Raw genomic sequence first — 13,196 nt, 5'->3', positions numbered from 1 at the left:
TTCAATTTTCGCTTGACATTTAGCTTATTATTGTTGGTTTCAATTTTCGCTTGACGGAGATTAATCAATGTTAAGCCAGTGCATCATTTTAATTTGTAATTTTACTTTTGTAAAATCTTTTTATGGCTAAAACATTTCTCATTAAAAAAATATATAATTTCACATGTTAATGACACAAACATGGAACAAAATTGGAAGACTTTCAAAGTCAAGCTAGCATACCACTGTTGTAATATTTGTAATTATGCATATGGAAATATCAATGCAATTTCTTAAGTGGGAAAATTCAAAGTTAAGCATATATACGTACCATTATTAATATACTTGTAGAGTGAAAGAAGAGAGTGGCTCAAACCCTGTGACAGACGCTATACTCAACACCTCTTCGAGCAGTGCTATATTCTGTTGTGTACTAAATAGTGTATCTTCCTGCAATTGTAAGTACTCCAACAGATCTTCCTGCTGTTGTAAGTACTCGAACAGTCTTTTTCTTTCCTATATTTTGCTTAATCAATTGATGTACCGGCATTCATTTTTGGCAGCGAAAATTCACTAAACTTTGCTTACTTTTTTTGTCTTTTTTTTCCCATTTTGTTGCTACATGTATCAGATTTGTGCTATCCACTGTTCAACTCGATCATCATTGGGTGGGTGTCTCAGCTTATTATAGCATTCAATGAGAATTCCACTCCTTTCATGGCTTTTCTTCATGCCCATATGCTTACTTTCTCTCAGCTTCTATGTTCCTATGGTTTGCGGCAAATATCTTAACAATCAGAAAGCCTTGTTGCTCCAATTGAAGAATAGCCTCATTTTTGACAGTGCTTCATCTACAAAATTGGTGCACTGGAACAAAAGCATCAATTGTTGCTCATGGGAAGGCGTGACCTGCAACAAGGGACGTGTTATTGGTCTCGACCTCACCAATAACTCTATCTCATGTCCACTTGACAATTCAAGCAGCCTGTTCAAGCTTCAATATCTTCAGAATCTGAATTTAGCATACAATGACTTCAGCCGTTCTGAGATTCCTTCAGAATTTAACAAGTTGTCGAATTTGGTTTATTTAAACCTTTCGAATACAGGCTTCCAAGGACAAATTCCAATTACAATTTCGCATTTAAAAGGATTGGTTAGTCTCGATTTAAGTGCAGATGGGTACTACGGCGATGACTTTTTGTTGAAGCTTAAGAATCCAAATCTAAATATGCTTCTTCAAAACCTTTCGAAGCTTACGGAACTTTATCTCGATGGTGTGGATATATCAATGCAAGGGTATGAGTGGGGCCCAACATTATCATTTTCACTACCAAATCTAAGAGTGTTGAGCCTGTCAAATTGTAATCTGTCAGGGCCTTTTGATCCGTCCTTGGCGAATCTTGAATCCCTCTCTGTTATTGATATGAGCTATAATGAATTATCTGCTCCGATTCCTGGTTTTTTGGCAGACCTAAAAAATTTGACAACCTTGATTTTCAGTGACTCTTCGTTGAATGGAAATTTTCCAGAAAGGATCTTTCAAATTCCAACATTGCAAATGGTTGACCTCTCAGATAATGATCAACTTGAAGGTTTCTTACCAGAATTTCTGTCGAATGGATCTCTTCAAACCCTAGTCCTTGGTAGAGCATTTTTTTCAAGGTCATTGCCATATTCGATTGGAAACCTCAAACTATTGTCTGAAGTTGATCTTTCTTTTTGCAATTTCAGTGGAGAAATCCCGAAGTCAATGGCAAATCTCACCAAATTGTTTCATTTGGACTTGTCGATGAACAGATTCGTTGGACCAATTCCATCATTAAGCATGAGCAAGAATCTGAAAACAATAAGCCTTGGCAACAATGATTTAACAGGTCAGATTACTTCCACTCGATGGGTAGATCTATTGAATTTGGAGACTCTTGATTTGAGTTACAATTCACTAGAAGGGAGTATTCCAGTTTCTCTTTTTTCCCTTCCTTCATTGCAAGAATTACACCTTCAAAACAATCAATTTTCTAGCCAACTTGATGAATTTTCAACTACTCCTTACCTATTGACTCATCTTGATTTAAGTCACAACAACTTGGAAGGGCAAATTCCCATGCCTGTGTTCAAACTACCTTCTCTTGGGCTACTTGATCTTTCTTCAAATCACTTCAATGGCTCTTGGCAGTTTAGCATGACTCAAAAATTAAAGGATCTTACCTTTCTCGATCTTTCATACAATGATCTCTCAATTGAATATAGTGGAATTAATTTTTCACTATTCTCTTTTCCCCAGTTTTCAACTTTGAGATTGGCTTCTAACAAGTTGAAAAGATTTCCAGATTTCTTGCAAAACCAATCCGCCTTAAACATTCTAGACCTTTCAAACTGCCAAATTCATGGACAAATACCACACTGGATTTGGGAATTTACTACATTGAACCACTTAAATCTCTCCAGTAACTACTTGGTGACACTAGAAAGACCTTTTCTCAATGTTTCTTTCACGAGGGTGGTGGATCTAAGCTCCAACAAACTCCAAGGGCCACTCCCGATTCTCCCATTTTTTATTGAATATTTGGATTTATCCACAAATAATTTCCACTCGAGCATACCAACTAGCATCATTAAATCCATGGTAAATATTCATTTCCTTTCCCTTTCAAGCAATAAACTTTATGGGAATATCCCCAAATCAATATGCAATGCTACGGGTCTTCGTGTTCTGGATTTATCTAACAATTTCTTGAGTGGCACAGTGCCCCATTGCATATTTGAGATGAGCGAGACTGGACCGGTGTTAACTGAGGCAATTTTAGGGGTGTTGAATCTAAGAGAAAACAACCTCTCAGGCAAAATTCCTGATGCGTTTCAAACCAATTGTGGTTTGCAAACTTTAGATCTTGGTGAAAACCAATTAGAAGGAAAGTTTCCAAAATCTTTGGCCAAGTGCAAATATTTGGAGTTCTTAGACACCGGGAATAACAAGATTGAGGATACTTTCCCATGTTACTTGAAGAAGATATCCATGTTGCGTGTCCTTGTTTTGCAATCAAACAAGTTTTATGGACCTGTTGATTGTCTGGATTCTAATGCCACTTGGCCAATGCTTCAAATTATAAACTTAGCTTCAAACAATTTTAGTGGTAAGCTGACAGAAAAGTCCTTTGGCGTCTTGAAGGCATTTATGGCAAATAAAGATGAGGCGGAATTAGAGCTCATTCATCAACAGTTTCTGATCTTTTCCCTGGAGTATGGTTTTGATTATCAAGATAAGCTGAGAATTATTGCCAAAGGTCTATCCTTGAATCTAGTGAAGATCCTAACTATTTTCATCGTCCTTGACCTTTCATGCAACAACTTTAACGGGCCTCTACCAAAGGAAATTGGAAACTTCAAATCACTATACGTCCTCAACTTGTCTCATAATGTTTTCACCGGAAATATTCCAAAATTTTTGGGAAAATTAAGTAACCTCGAGTCACTAGACTTGTCAGGCAATGAGCTTACTGGTGGCATTCCTGTTGAACTTGCAGATTGTCTAATTTTCCTATCATTCCTGAATCTTTCATTCAATCAATTGTCGGGAAAAATTCCACAAATCAAGCAATTTGCTACATTCCCAAAATCTTCCTATAAAGGGAACATAGGATTATGTGGCTTTCCTTTAGAAGAACAATGCACAGGTGAAGGGCCGGGATCGTCAACTCCACCATCTGAAGAATTTGACTCGAATTCTGGGATTGAAATTGACTGGAACTTCTTAAGTGTTGAATTGGGATTTGTTTTTGGTTTTGGGATTGCTATTGGGCCTCTTATGTTTTGGAAAAGGTGGAGGATGTGCTACTACAAACATGCTGATGAAATATTTTTTAAGATCTTCCCTCGGTTGTATATTACAATAGAAAACCATCGAAGACAAGCACGCATGAACCATAGACGAAAAGCTCACAGAAATCAAGGTCGGAGGCATGAGTGATATATGGCTTGATATATATATGAGCCATGAGGAGTAATGTTGTCAGGTATGACTTTTTTTTTTTTTTTTTTCAATATAAGGCAAACAGAAAAAAAGAATACAATTACTCATGCAATTGGATATGAATATTACTTTAAATGATAAATTGATTGTTGTCGTGAAGCTACTTATGTTATTAAAATACTTTTGATGGTAGATTTGCAGGTGATTTATGGAAGGTGAGCAACGGGATTTGGAAGCTAGCATAAGTAACTAATGTTGTTGCTATTGTATTTTAGCACTCCACTTTTTTACAGTTCGATTGGCAATAAATGGATATGCTTTAATATATAACTAGCTTTAAGTTTTAATTTCGGTTATGTCTTTTGTTTTAGGAAAATAAAAACAAAAAAAATACATTGTCTCTTAGACTTTTGTCCATAGAATGTGTCCTCTACTCCGTCTAAAATGGAGTATGGGATCTGTTTTAACTCTGTCTGGGATAGAGTTGTGCTATCTCTCAGGTGGTCTGAGAGAGGTTTGCAGCATGGACTACACCATGCCAGTCACAGCTATGTATTGCGGAGTCATTAATGTTGTAGTTGGCTTGTAATGAATGTTTCAAGTCAAAGTTGTAAAGTTCATTATTAATGAATGCAGTTTATTTTATAAAAAATTAACAGTAGTAAGGTTTATGCAATAGATGTTCTAGGGGATATAAATATGTAATATCCAATTTGAGCTTTAATAGCCAAAGTAACATTTCGTGGAGTGCTATGAATAAATATTTCTTCATCATATAGATCATTTCATTTTCAGTCATAATAACTATATATTGTGCAATAGTTTAAGTGAATATTAATTAGTTATTTTGATTGGAGATGGAGAATTTAGGATGCAATAGCCATTCAATATTTTAGTTGTTGATGTGTATATTTAATTGCTATAAAGTATATCGAGGGCATGAAAGTGTAGCAGGATTAATGGGCTTGAGGAGGAACAAAAAGCACAAGAAAGAAGCTGTGGGCTTGACAGAGTTCCCTGTAATGTTGCTTGATGTCCGGCCAACCAAGATAACTTGACACACAGTTCGCCACACACTCGTGAGACGCCTATTAGATTTAAGGCTCGATCTCAATGTCAAAGGCTAGAGAGGATTCACTCGATACTCGCTCAAGACTTGATCCGGCAAGAATTAAGATTTAGGTTTGCTAGACACACGGTGACATCTCGCTCGAGCAAACATTCCTGATGATTTAATTTTTTTCAAGATTCTGACTTTCAATAGAGTTTTACTTATGAGTTGATTATGATTAGTATTTAGACACTTCGGGTTTGTTTTGCACAAACATATTGCTATTATTTCTAATTTACCCAAATTCTGAATTCTCTGGAGAAAGTGGATGAAAAGAGTTGAGAATTTGTTTAAATAATTTTTTTTAATAATTTTTTTAGTTTTAATTTGATTTGTTCACAAAATTCTAAGCGAATGATTGAAACAAAACTTGAAAAGCTACATGAATTGCTAATAAGCACACATTAGAGTCCATTCATTTGAGTTATAAAGATGATTTGCAAAGATGGAAAAGTAATTTTGACAAAGGATAGTTTGGGAATACTGATGTTATTTAATTCTTCTTTTCTTTTCGCTAATTGGAAGCATTTTACAAGAAAAAAGTAAACAACCTAAATTTTACAAGTTCTAATTGTTATTATAGGATTTGGACTAATATTCGTTTAACATCGGTGTGGTCTTATTCGTCTGTACTTATGGAACATTGTCTCCAATACTCATTTGATTCATACTAATGTTATGACTTTTGGATATGTGAATATTATGGAAATGTATTTATGTTTGGGGATATAGCATTCTAGCTAGTATATTGTGTATTGCTAAAAAAAAATTATTCATTGCGAATAGTGCATATGATGCTAGATGCATGTTAGGTACACTGCATCTTCAATTATAAACGAGAGTATATAATTTTATGTTGCATACCCCGATGTTTCAAATTATACTCAAATTCAAAGCGGAATTTGGAGACGCCCCAATAAGTATGACGTAATGTTTGGTTCTTTAAAAAAGAATGATAGATTGAGTTACTCTAACCATAGACCCACTCTTAAAAACTCGAAAATAAATCAATAAATACATCTTCTGTTAGCCAATCAAAAGCTAACATAGGGAATAATGAAACATAAAAGAAGTCTAAAAATCAAAATTCTGGTTTATTTTAATTAGGTGATGTGAAAAACCAGAACATTACTTGCGTAGGCGACCAAGTCAACGATGGACTCGGTATGCTTACATTCATTTATTTTTTACTACTATTCAATATTATTTAATATTTTATTATTATTAACAGAATATTTAAAAATATCTCACTATCCAAATATATACAAGGATCAATTCTTATTGTTCCGCATGGGCTTTTGAAAAGCCGTCAAAGTCAAGTAGTAAACCATCATTATTCATTGACCAAAGCAAGTGTAATCAAATCTAAACAAAGTCAAGCGAACCTGAACTGTTTTCTGTCAACAACTAAGTACATCGAAGGCAAAAGGACTAAAATGTAATGTTCTTCAATCTCGCTCTCTCGAGTCCATCAGTATTATTATTAATTTCTCTAACTCATTTTTATGTGGGTGTTCTCTTATTACAGCCTCTAATGAGAAATATTCCACTCTTTCCATGGCTTTTCTTGGTGCCCATATGCTCACTTTCCAATGTCTTGGCAATCAACAATGCTTGCTGCTCCAACTGAAGAATAGTCTCGTATTCGGCAATGCTTTATCCACAAAATTGGTGAATTGGAACCATAGAATCGATTGTTGGTCATGGGAAGGTGAAACTCGCGGAAAGGGACATGTTGTCGGACTCAACCTAAGCAATGAGCCCATCTGGGGTCGACTTGACAATTCGAGTAGCAATGGAAGGATATGAGTGGGGCCCAACATTATCATTTTCACTACCAAATCTTAAAGTATCGAGCTTGTCGAATTGTGATCTTTCAGGACCTCTTGATTCTTCCTTAGCAAATCTTGAGGCCTCGTTTGTTTTGGGAAAATATCTCATCTCATCTAATTATTACAATTTTTCTAACTTTCAATATAAAATAAAATAAACAATTCAACTTTTTCAAATCTCAAAATAGAAATAATATTAAAAAATATACTCTAACAATATTTTATTCAACTTTTTAACTTTAATCTCATCTCATCTCCGAAAACAAACGAGGCCTAAATCTCTCTCTATTATTCATATGAGTGGAAACAGGAACTTTCCCCCAAAGAATCTTCCAGATTCCGACATTGCAAATAGTTGACTTGTCATTCAAGTACGAGCTTGAAGCTTTCTTGCCACAATTTACTTCTAATGGATCTCTTCAAACTCAGGATCTTAGTTGAACAAAATTTGCCAAGACATTACCATATTCTATTGGCAATCTCAAAATGCAATTTTATTGGAGAAATTCCGAATTCAACTGTAAAATCTCACTGAATTGCTTTATTTGGACCTGTCATTCAACAAATTTGTTGAGCTAACTCCATCATTCAGCATGAGCAAGAGTCTAAACAATACTTTCACACCTCTATACATGAATAGAGTTACAAAGACCTGATGGGAAGAACTTTTAGATTTGAAGGTTCTTGAATTGAGTTACAATTCACTAGAAGGGAGTATTCCAGTTTCCATTATTTCCCTTCCATCATTTCAAAAACTCCAACTTCACAACAATCAATTTTCTGGACGACTTGATGAACTTTTGAAAGATCCTTCTCACCTACCAATGCTAGAGGTGTGCGATCTTTCTTTCAAGAACTTGAACGGTTCTTTGGAGCTTATTGCCATTCCAACATAAGCAAACTTCAAGTTATTGTTCTCTCACACATCAATTTGTCAATCGGATGTAGTAGAACTAATTCTTTATTGACCACTGGCAGCCTTTATGAATTGAAATTGGCTTCTAACAAGTTGAAAAGATTTCCTGATTGCCTGATGAATGAAACACAGTTAAGCTCTCTAGACCTTTTAAACAACAAAATTCATGGAGACATACCCTATTAGATGAGCAAATTTGTAGGACTTCCATTCTTAAATCTCTACAACAACTACTTGGTGACTCTAGAATGACTTTTTCTCAATCTTCCTTTTAATCTGGCTTCAAGATCTACGCTCTAACCAGCTTGAAGGGCAATCCTTGATTCTTCCTGTGGCACTCCAATACTTGGATTTATTGAACAATAATCTCCACTCAATCATACTAGCTAGCATTTTCTCAAGTGCTTTTGTTGAGAGGTAGCTTAATTCCTGTTGAAAAATTACCTCTACATATTATTCGCTCAAGCGGTGTCTCTGCCACTAGAGCGAAGCTTTAGACAGTGAGTTCGCTAATCAGTTACTTGATAGTCAACTCAAGTGGGATACTAAACTGAGAGTTCGCTCAACACCCTCTTGACAGTCAACTCAAGTAGGATGTCAACTCTAGAGTTCGCTTCACACTCAGCTCGAGTGAGCTCCAGCCCTAATGTTTGCTCAAGTAAATGTTTGTATTAAAGGTTCTATGTCATTTCAATATAAATACGAATTGTTTTTATTGTATTTTCACTTTTTCACCTTTTGAGTAGCAAAATACTTACAATGAGAGAGTGAGGTCCTCTTATGAGAATCCCAAGAGTCTATTCTTTGGGACTGAGGATTTTGTGATTGATTTCTTGTACTCCACCTTTGTTGATAGTGAATTCATTGAGACTGACCCTGCTAGTGGACGTAGGCTCACATTGAGCCAAACCACTTAAATTTTGATATTCTTTGCATGATTGTTAATTTTTTTTCTTTTGATTCTGCTATTTCACTTTAACTTAGCCTTTGATAACCAGTTAATCCAAACAAACTAGTATCAGAGCAAGCTAGGCTCTATGCGAGATCTTGAGGGATAGCTATGGCAAAGTTTGAAGTGAAGAAATTTGACGGTCATAACAACTTTAATTTATGGCGCGTCAAGATGAAGGCTTTGTTGCGACAACAAGGTTTGTCAAATGTATTGGATGGGAAGGTGTCTGATGATTCCCTTACATCGTCAAGAGAAGAAGAAGATAAGGCATACAATACTATTCTGTTATCATTATCAAATGGAGTTTTGAGAGAGGTTGCTGATGAGGAGACTGCTTCTGGTCTTTGGACTAAACTTGAGAGCCTGTATATGAAGAAATATCTCACCAGCCATTTGTATCTAAAGTAACAGTTATACACACTCAAAATGGAGGAAGATAATCCTATCCTTGAACACTTAGATGAATTAAATAACATTATTATGGATATGAGGGATATTGACATTAAGCTTGAAAATGAGGATCAAGCCTTAATTATTTTGTGTTCATTATCCATGTCATTTGATAATTTTGTGAATTTAATGATGTATGTTAGAGATACTATTTCCTTGACAGTTATGAAATCTACTTTGAATTCTAAGGGATTGAGAACTAAATTGAATTTGAGGGACACGTATAATCAAGCTAGTGGTTTGTTTGTTAAGGGTTCACTAGCAAGGCTAGATATAGTGAGAGAGGTTCAGAGAAGAACATGGGTAAATCTAGGGGTAGATCACAATCAAAGTTTAACTAGAAAAATGTTAAATATCACTATTGTCATAAGTTTGGTCATTACAAGAATGAATGTCCTAAGCTGAAAAACAAAGAGGAAGGTACTAATTCCTCTAATGTCGTTATCTTTCCTGAAGAAAAGTCTAATGATTCAGACATTGTCTTAGCAATTAGCAGCTCTAATAGTCATTTTGGTGACAGGTGGGTCATGAACTCAACTTGTAATTTTCATATATGTCCCAAGAGGGACTGGTTCACTTCCTATGAACCAGTCAACAGTGGTTCTGTTCTGATAGGGAATGACATGGCTTGCAAAATTGTTGGGATTGATTCTGTTAGTATTAAGATGTTTGATGGGATTGTCTAGCTTCCGACACATCCCAAATTTGAAGAAAAGTCATATTTCTTTGGGCATCCTTGTTTTTCTGGATTTTTGGTACATTGGTGAAGGTGGAGCTATTATAATCAGTAAGGGCTCCATGATTATAATAAAAGGAGATAAGATAGATGGTTTTTATTTCCTTCAGGGCAATAAAGTGACAGATGCAGCTACAGTGTCTATTTTAGATGATCTAGACTCAGACATGACCTGTTTGCGGCACATGCATTTGGGTCATATAAGTGAGAATGAGATGTTTATTCTGAGTAAGAAGGGCTTGTTGTGGGATTAGAAGATAGAGAAGCTTGAATTTTGTGAACATTATGTATTTGGGAAACAGTTCAGGATTCAGTTTACTACAAGGGTTCACAAAACTAAAAGTACTGTAGATTATATTCATTATGATCTTTAGTGCCCATCTTCTGATTCATCAAAAGGTGGAGCTTAGTATTTTCTCACTTTTATTGACGATTACTCAAGAACATGTTAGGTTTATTTTCTGAAACAAAAGAGCTATGTATTTACTAACTTTAAACAGTGGAAGGTTTTGATTGAAAATCAGACAGGCAAGAAGGTAAATTGATTTCGAACTGATAATGGTATGGAATTTTGTGGAGGTGAGTTTGATGAATTCTGCAAAGATGAAGGTATTGTCAAGCACCGCACAGTTAGACATACTCCATAGCAAAATAGAGTAGCTGAACGGATGAATGAGTCTCACTTGGAGAGAGCCTTCAGTCAACACAGCTTGCTGTTTGGTAAACCACTCTCCAGCCATAACCATTGGTTTGAAAACTCCAAATAAGGTTTGGTCTGGTATTCCTGTTGATTATTCAAATTTGAAGGTTTTTTATTTGTCTTGAATATTTTCATGTTAATGAAGGAAAGCTTGAGCCAAGGGCAAAGAATGGCATATTCATTGGATATGCCAATGGGGTGAAAGGATTTAGGTAGTGGTGTACTGATCCTAAATCACCCAAGTTTGTAATTAGCAGGGATGTTGTATTTGATGAACAATCCATGCTTGATCCTAGAAATGAGTTTACTATGTCTACAGGTGAAGAGCAAGGTAATGGCAAGAAGGTGGAGATGTAGGTTGAAGCTTCACAAAAGGTGCCAGGTGGCAACCAAGATCATGTTGTTGCTGATGCAGATGATTCTGATTCTGATAGTGGTGCACAGGGTGAGCAAGACTACCATATAGCTACTGGTAGATGAAGGAGGTAGATCAGGTCACCTCAGAGATATGCTCATGCAAACATGGTGATGTATGCACTTACTATGGCAAATAACATTGAGGGTCAGGAACCTTCCATTTATTCAAAAGTTGTTAAGAGTAAGGAGTCTACACAGTGGTGCACAATAATGACTAAAGAGATTGAGTCTATTCACAATAACCAAACCTAGGATTTGGTTAAGCTGCCGAAGAAGACAGGTTGCAAATGGATCTACAAGAGAAAAGAAGGGTTGTTGCAGATGTAAGGTACAAGGCACACTTAGTTGCAAATGACGACAATCAGAGAGAATGTGTTAACTTGAATGAAGTTTTCTTTCCAGTAGTGAAACATAGCTCATTCCATTGCTTTCAATGGTTGCTTTGTATGATCTAGAGCTTTAGTAGCTTGATGTTAAAATAGCTTTTCTGCATGATGAGCTTGAAGAGACCATTTACATGCAACAGTCAAAGAGGTTCATTGTTGAAGGTAAAGAAGATCATGTGTGCAGATTGAAGAAATCATTGTATTTTTTGAAGCAGTCTTCGAGGCAATGGTATGAGCATTTTGATTCTTTTTATGATTAATCATGGTTATTTGAGGAGTAGCTATGATAGTTGGGTTTATTACAGGCAGTTATCTGATGGATTTTTCATTTATTTGCTACTTTATATTGATTATATGCTTATTGCTGCTAAAGGCATGTCGAATGTTAGCTTGTTAAAAATCCAACTCAGTAATGAGTTTGAAATGAAAAATTTAGGTGTTGCAAAGAAGATTTTGGGTATGGAGATCTACATAGATAAGAAAGTTAGAAAGTTGTACTTGTCCCAGGAAAAATACATTGAGAACGTTCTTGAGAGATTTGAAATATCTAATTCCAAATCAGTAAAACTCTCGGCATCTCTATCTCCTCAGACAGACGAGGAGGAACAATTCATGACTAGTGTTCCATATTCCAGTGGAGTAGGCAATATTATGTATGCAATGGTTTGCACTCGTATAGATATTTCATGGGCAGTAAGTGTTGTTAGCAGGTACATGGCTAATCCGATTAAGATTGATTGGCAGGTTGTGAAATTGATACTCTGGTATTTGAAAAGGACATCAAGTTTTGGCTTAGTCTTTGACTGTGATATCCCATATTTTAGTGAGAGATTTTTTTTTAATTAATTTAAATATTAGTTCTCTTGTCTTAAATTTATCGGATTTCTCGTTGGATTTATTTTATAATTCTTAAGTTATGAAATTACTTTGATGTGCTTTCTTGATATTAATTAGTGTTTACATTTAAATTTGCTCTTTGCTTTAATGAATAATTTTATTGTTGGACTTTAATTATTTTATTTTATTTATATTGAGTTGTAGTGTTTTTAATTGGCTCTTATTTATTTTTAGTGTGCCTTTTTCTTTTGTTGGACTTTTCTATTTTCGGCTTGGGCCTGTTTGAGTGTGTTTTTGTTTCATTTGGGCCCCAACCCATTTGGTTTCCAGCCCAACCCGTGAGCCTTCAACCCAGCCCACTAAACTCGCCCAAATGGCGTCATTTGATTCAGCCACAGGGTTCCTTCTTCTCTTTTCTTCTCCTGCATCGTTACCTCTCTAGCTTTCCATTTCAATTTTCTTTCCCCTTTCTTCAATTGGTGCAGCTACAGCTTCTCCTTTTCTCCTTCATTTTATGTCATTCTTTCCTTTGTTTTCATTGAGTTGCTGTCTGCAGTGTTCCTTCTCCCTCTCCAACTTATTTTCAGATTTTTCCCCTCTACAAGTCAGCAAACGCCACCTCTCATTTCTCCATCTTCGGCTGGTAATGTTTCCATTTCCATCTCTTTAATTTTCAGTTTCCCTTTTTGCTGTAAAACCGTGCAAATCTCTTCATCTTTAGCATATATTTTTCATCTATTTTTCTCTCCATTTGCTGGTCTGTCCGTGAGCCTCCATTATTGTGCTTTCTCTTAACTCTCCCTTACTAATTTCGTGGCTCATGCTTGTGATTCATTCCCATTGCTTTCCCTTTTGGTTCTGTCCTTCACTGCTCTATTGTGTTTTATTTTTGCCGTGCCCTGTTTTTGCA

General features: G+C 35.7%; 2 protein-coding genes across 5 annotated transcripts; both read left to right on the top strand.

The window, feature by feature from the left end:
* The first annotated feature begins 346 nt into the window (after nucleotides 1-346).
* On the top strand, nucleotides 347-5,007 carry LOC108997733 (receptor-like protein 7). Of its 4 annotated transcripts, XM_018974113.2 has the most exons (4): nucleotides 347-467; nucleotides 611-1,641; nucleotides 1,777-3,992; nucleotides 4,143-5,007. In XM_018974113.2, exons 2-3 carry the CDS (start codon nucleotides 677-679, stop codon nucleotides 3,944-3,946), a joined length of 3,135 nt encoding a protein of 1,044 aa, XP_018829658.1. In that variant the 5' UTR covers nucleotides 347-467; nucleotides 611-676; the 3' UTR covers nucleotides 3,947-3,992; nucleotides 4,143-5,007. The 4 variants fall into 4 exon arrangements, with proteins under 4 accessions (XP_018829658.1, XP_018829657.1, XP_018829655.1 ...); XM_018974112.2 differs by having other exon boundaries at nucleotides 611-3,992; nucleotides 4,151-5,007; XM_018974110.2 differs by having other exon boundaries at nucleotides 611-3,992.
* Nucleotides 5,008-8,868: 3,861 nt separating this feature from the next.
* Nucleotides 8,869-11,126, top strand: LOC108997749. The gene is made up of 5 exons (XM_018974124.1): nucleotides 8,869-9,125; nucleotides 9,354-9,513; nucleotides 9,597-9,730; nucleotides 10,904-10,977; nucleotides 11,062-11,126. Exons 1-5 carry the CDS (start codon nucleotides 8,869-8,871, stop codon nucleotides 11,124-11,126), a joined length of 690 nt encoding a protein of 229 aa, XP_018829669.1.
* Nucleotides 11,127-13,196: the final 2,070 nt, after the last annotated feature.

The sequence above is a fragment of the Juglans regia genome, chromosome 8 (genome assembly GCF_001411555.2).
Source record: "Juglans regia cultivar Chandler chromosome 8, Walnut 2.0, whole genome shotgun sequence".
Lineage (NCBI taxonomy): Eukaryota > Viridiplantae > Streptophyta > Magnoliopsida > Fagales > Juglandaceae > Juglans > Juglans regia.
The sequence above is the reverse complement of the archived record's forward strand: the minus strand, read 5'-3'. Positions and strand labels throughout refer to the sequence as shown.

Bases quoted from the DNA above. Each gene is read 5' to 3' on its own strand.
- LOC108997733 (XM_018974112.2), top strand. From the start codon at position 677: ATGAGAATTCCACTCCTTTCATGGCTTTTCTTCATGCCCATATGCTTA.
- LOC108997749 (XM_018974124.1), top strand. From the start codon at position 8,869: ATGGCAAAGTTTGAAGTGAAGAAATTTGACGGTCATAACAACTTTAAT. The intron at 9,514-9,596 runs GTAAATCTAGGG...GGTCATTACAAG, and splicing joins AGGTTCAGAGAAGAACATGG to AATGAATGTCCTAAGCTGAA. The intron at 9,731-10,903 runs GTGGGTCATGAA...TGTAATTAGCAG, and splicing joins AATAGTCATTTTGGTGACAG to GGATGTTGTATTTGATGAAC.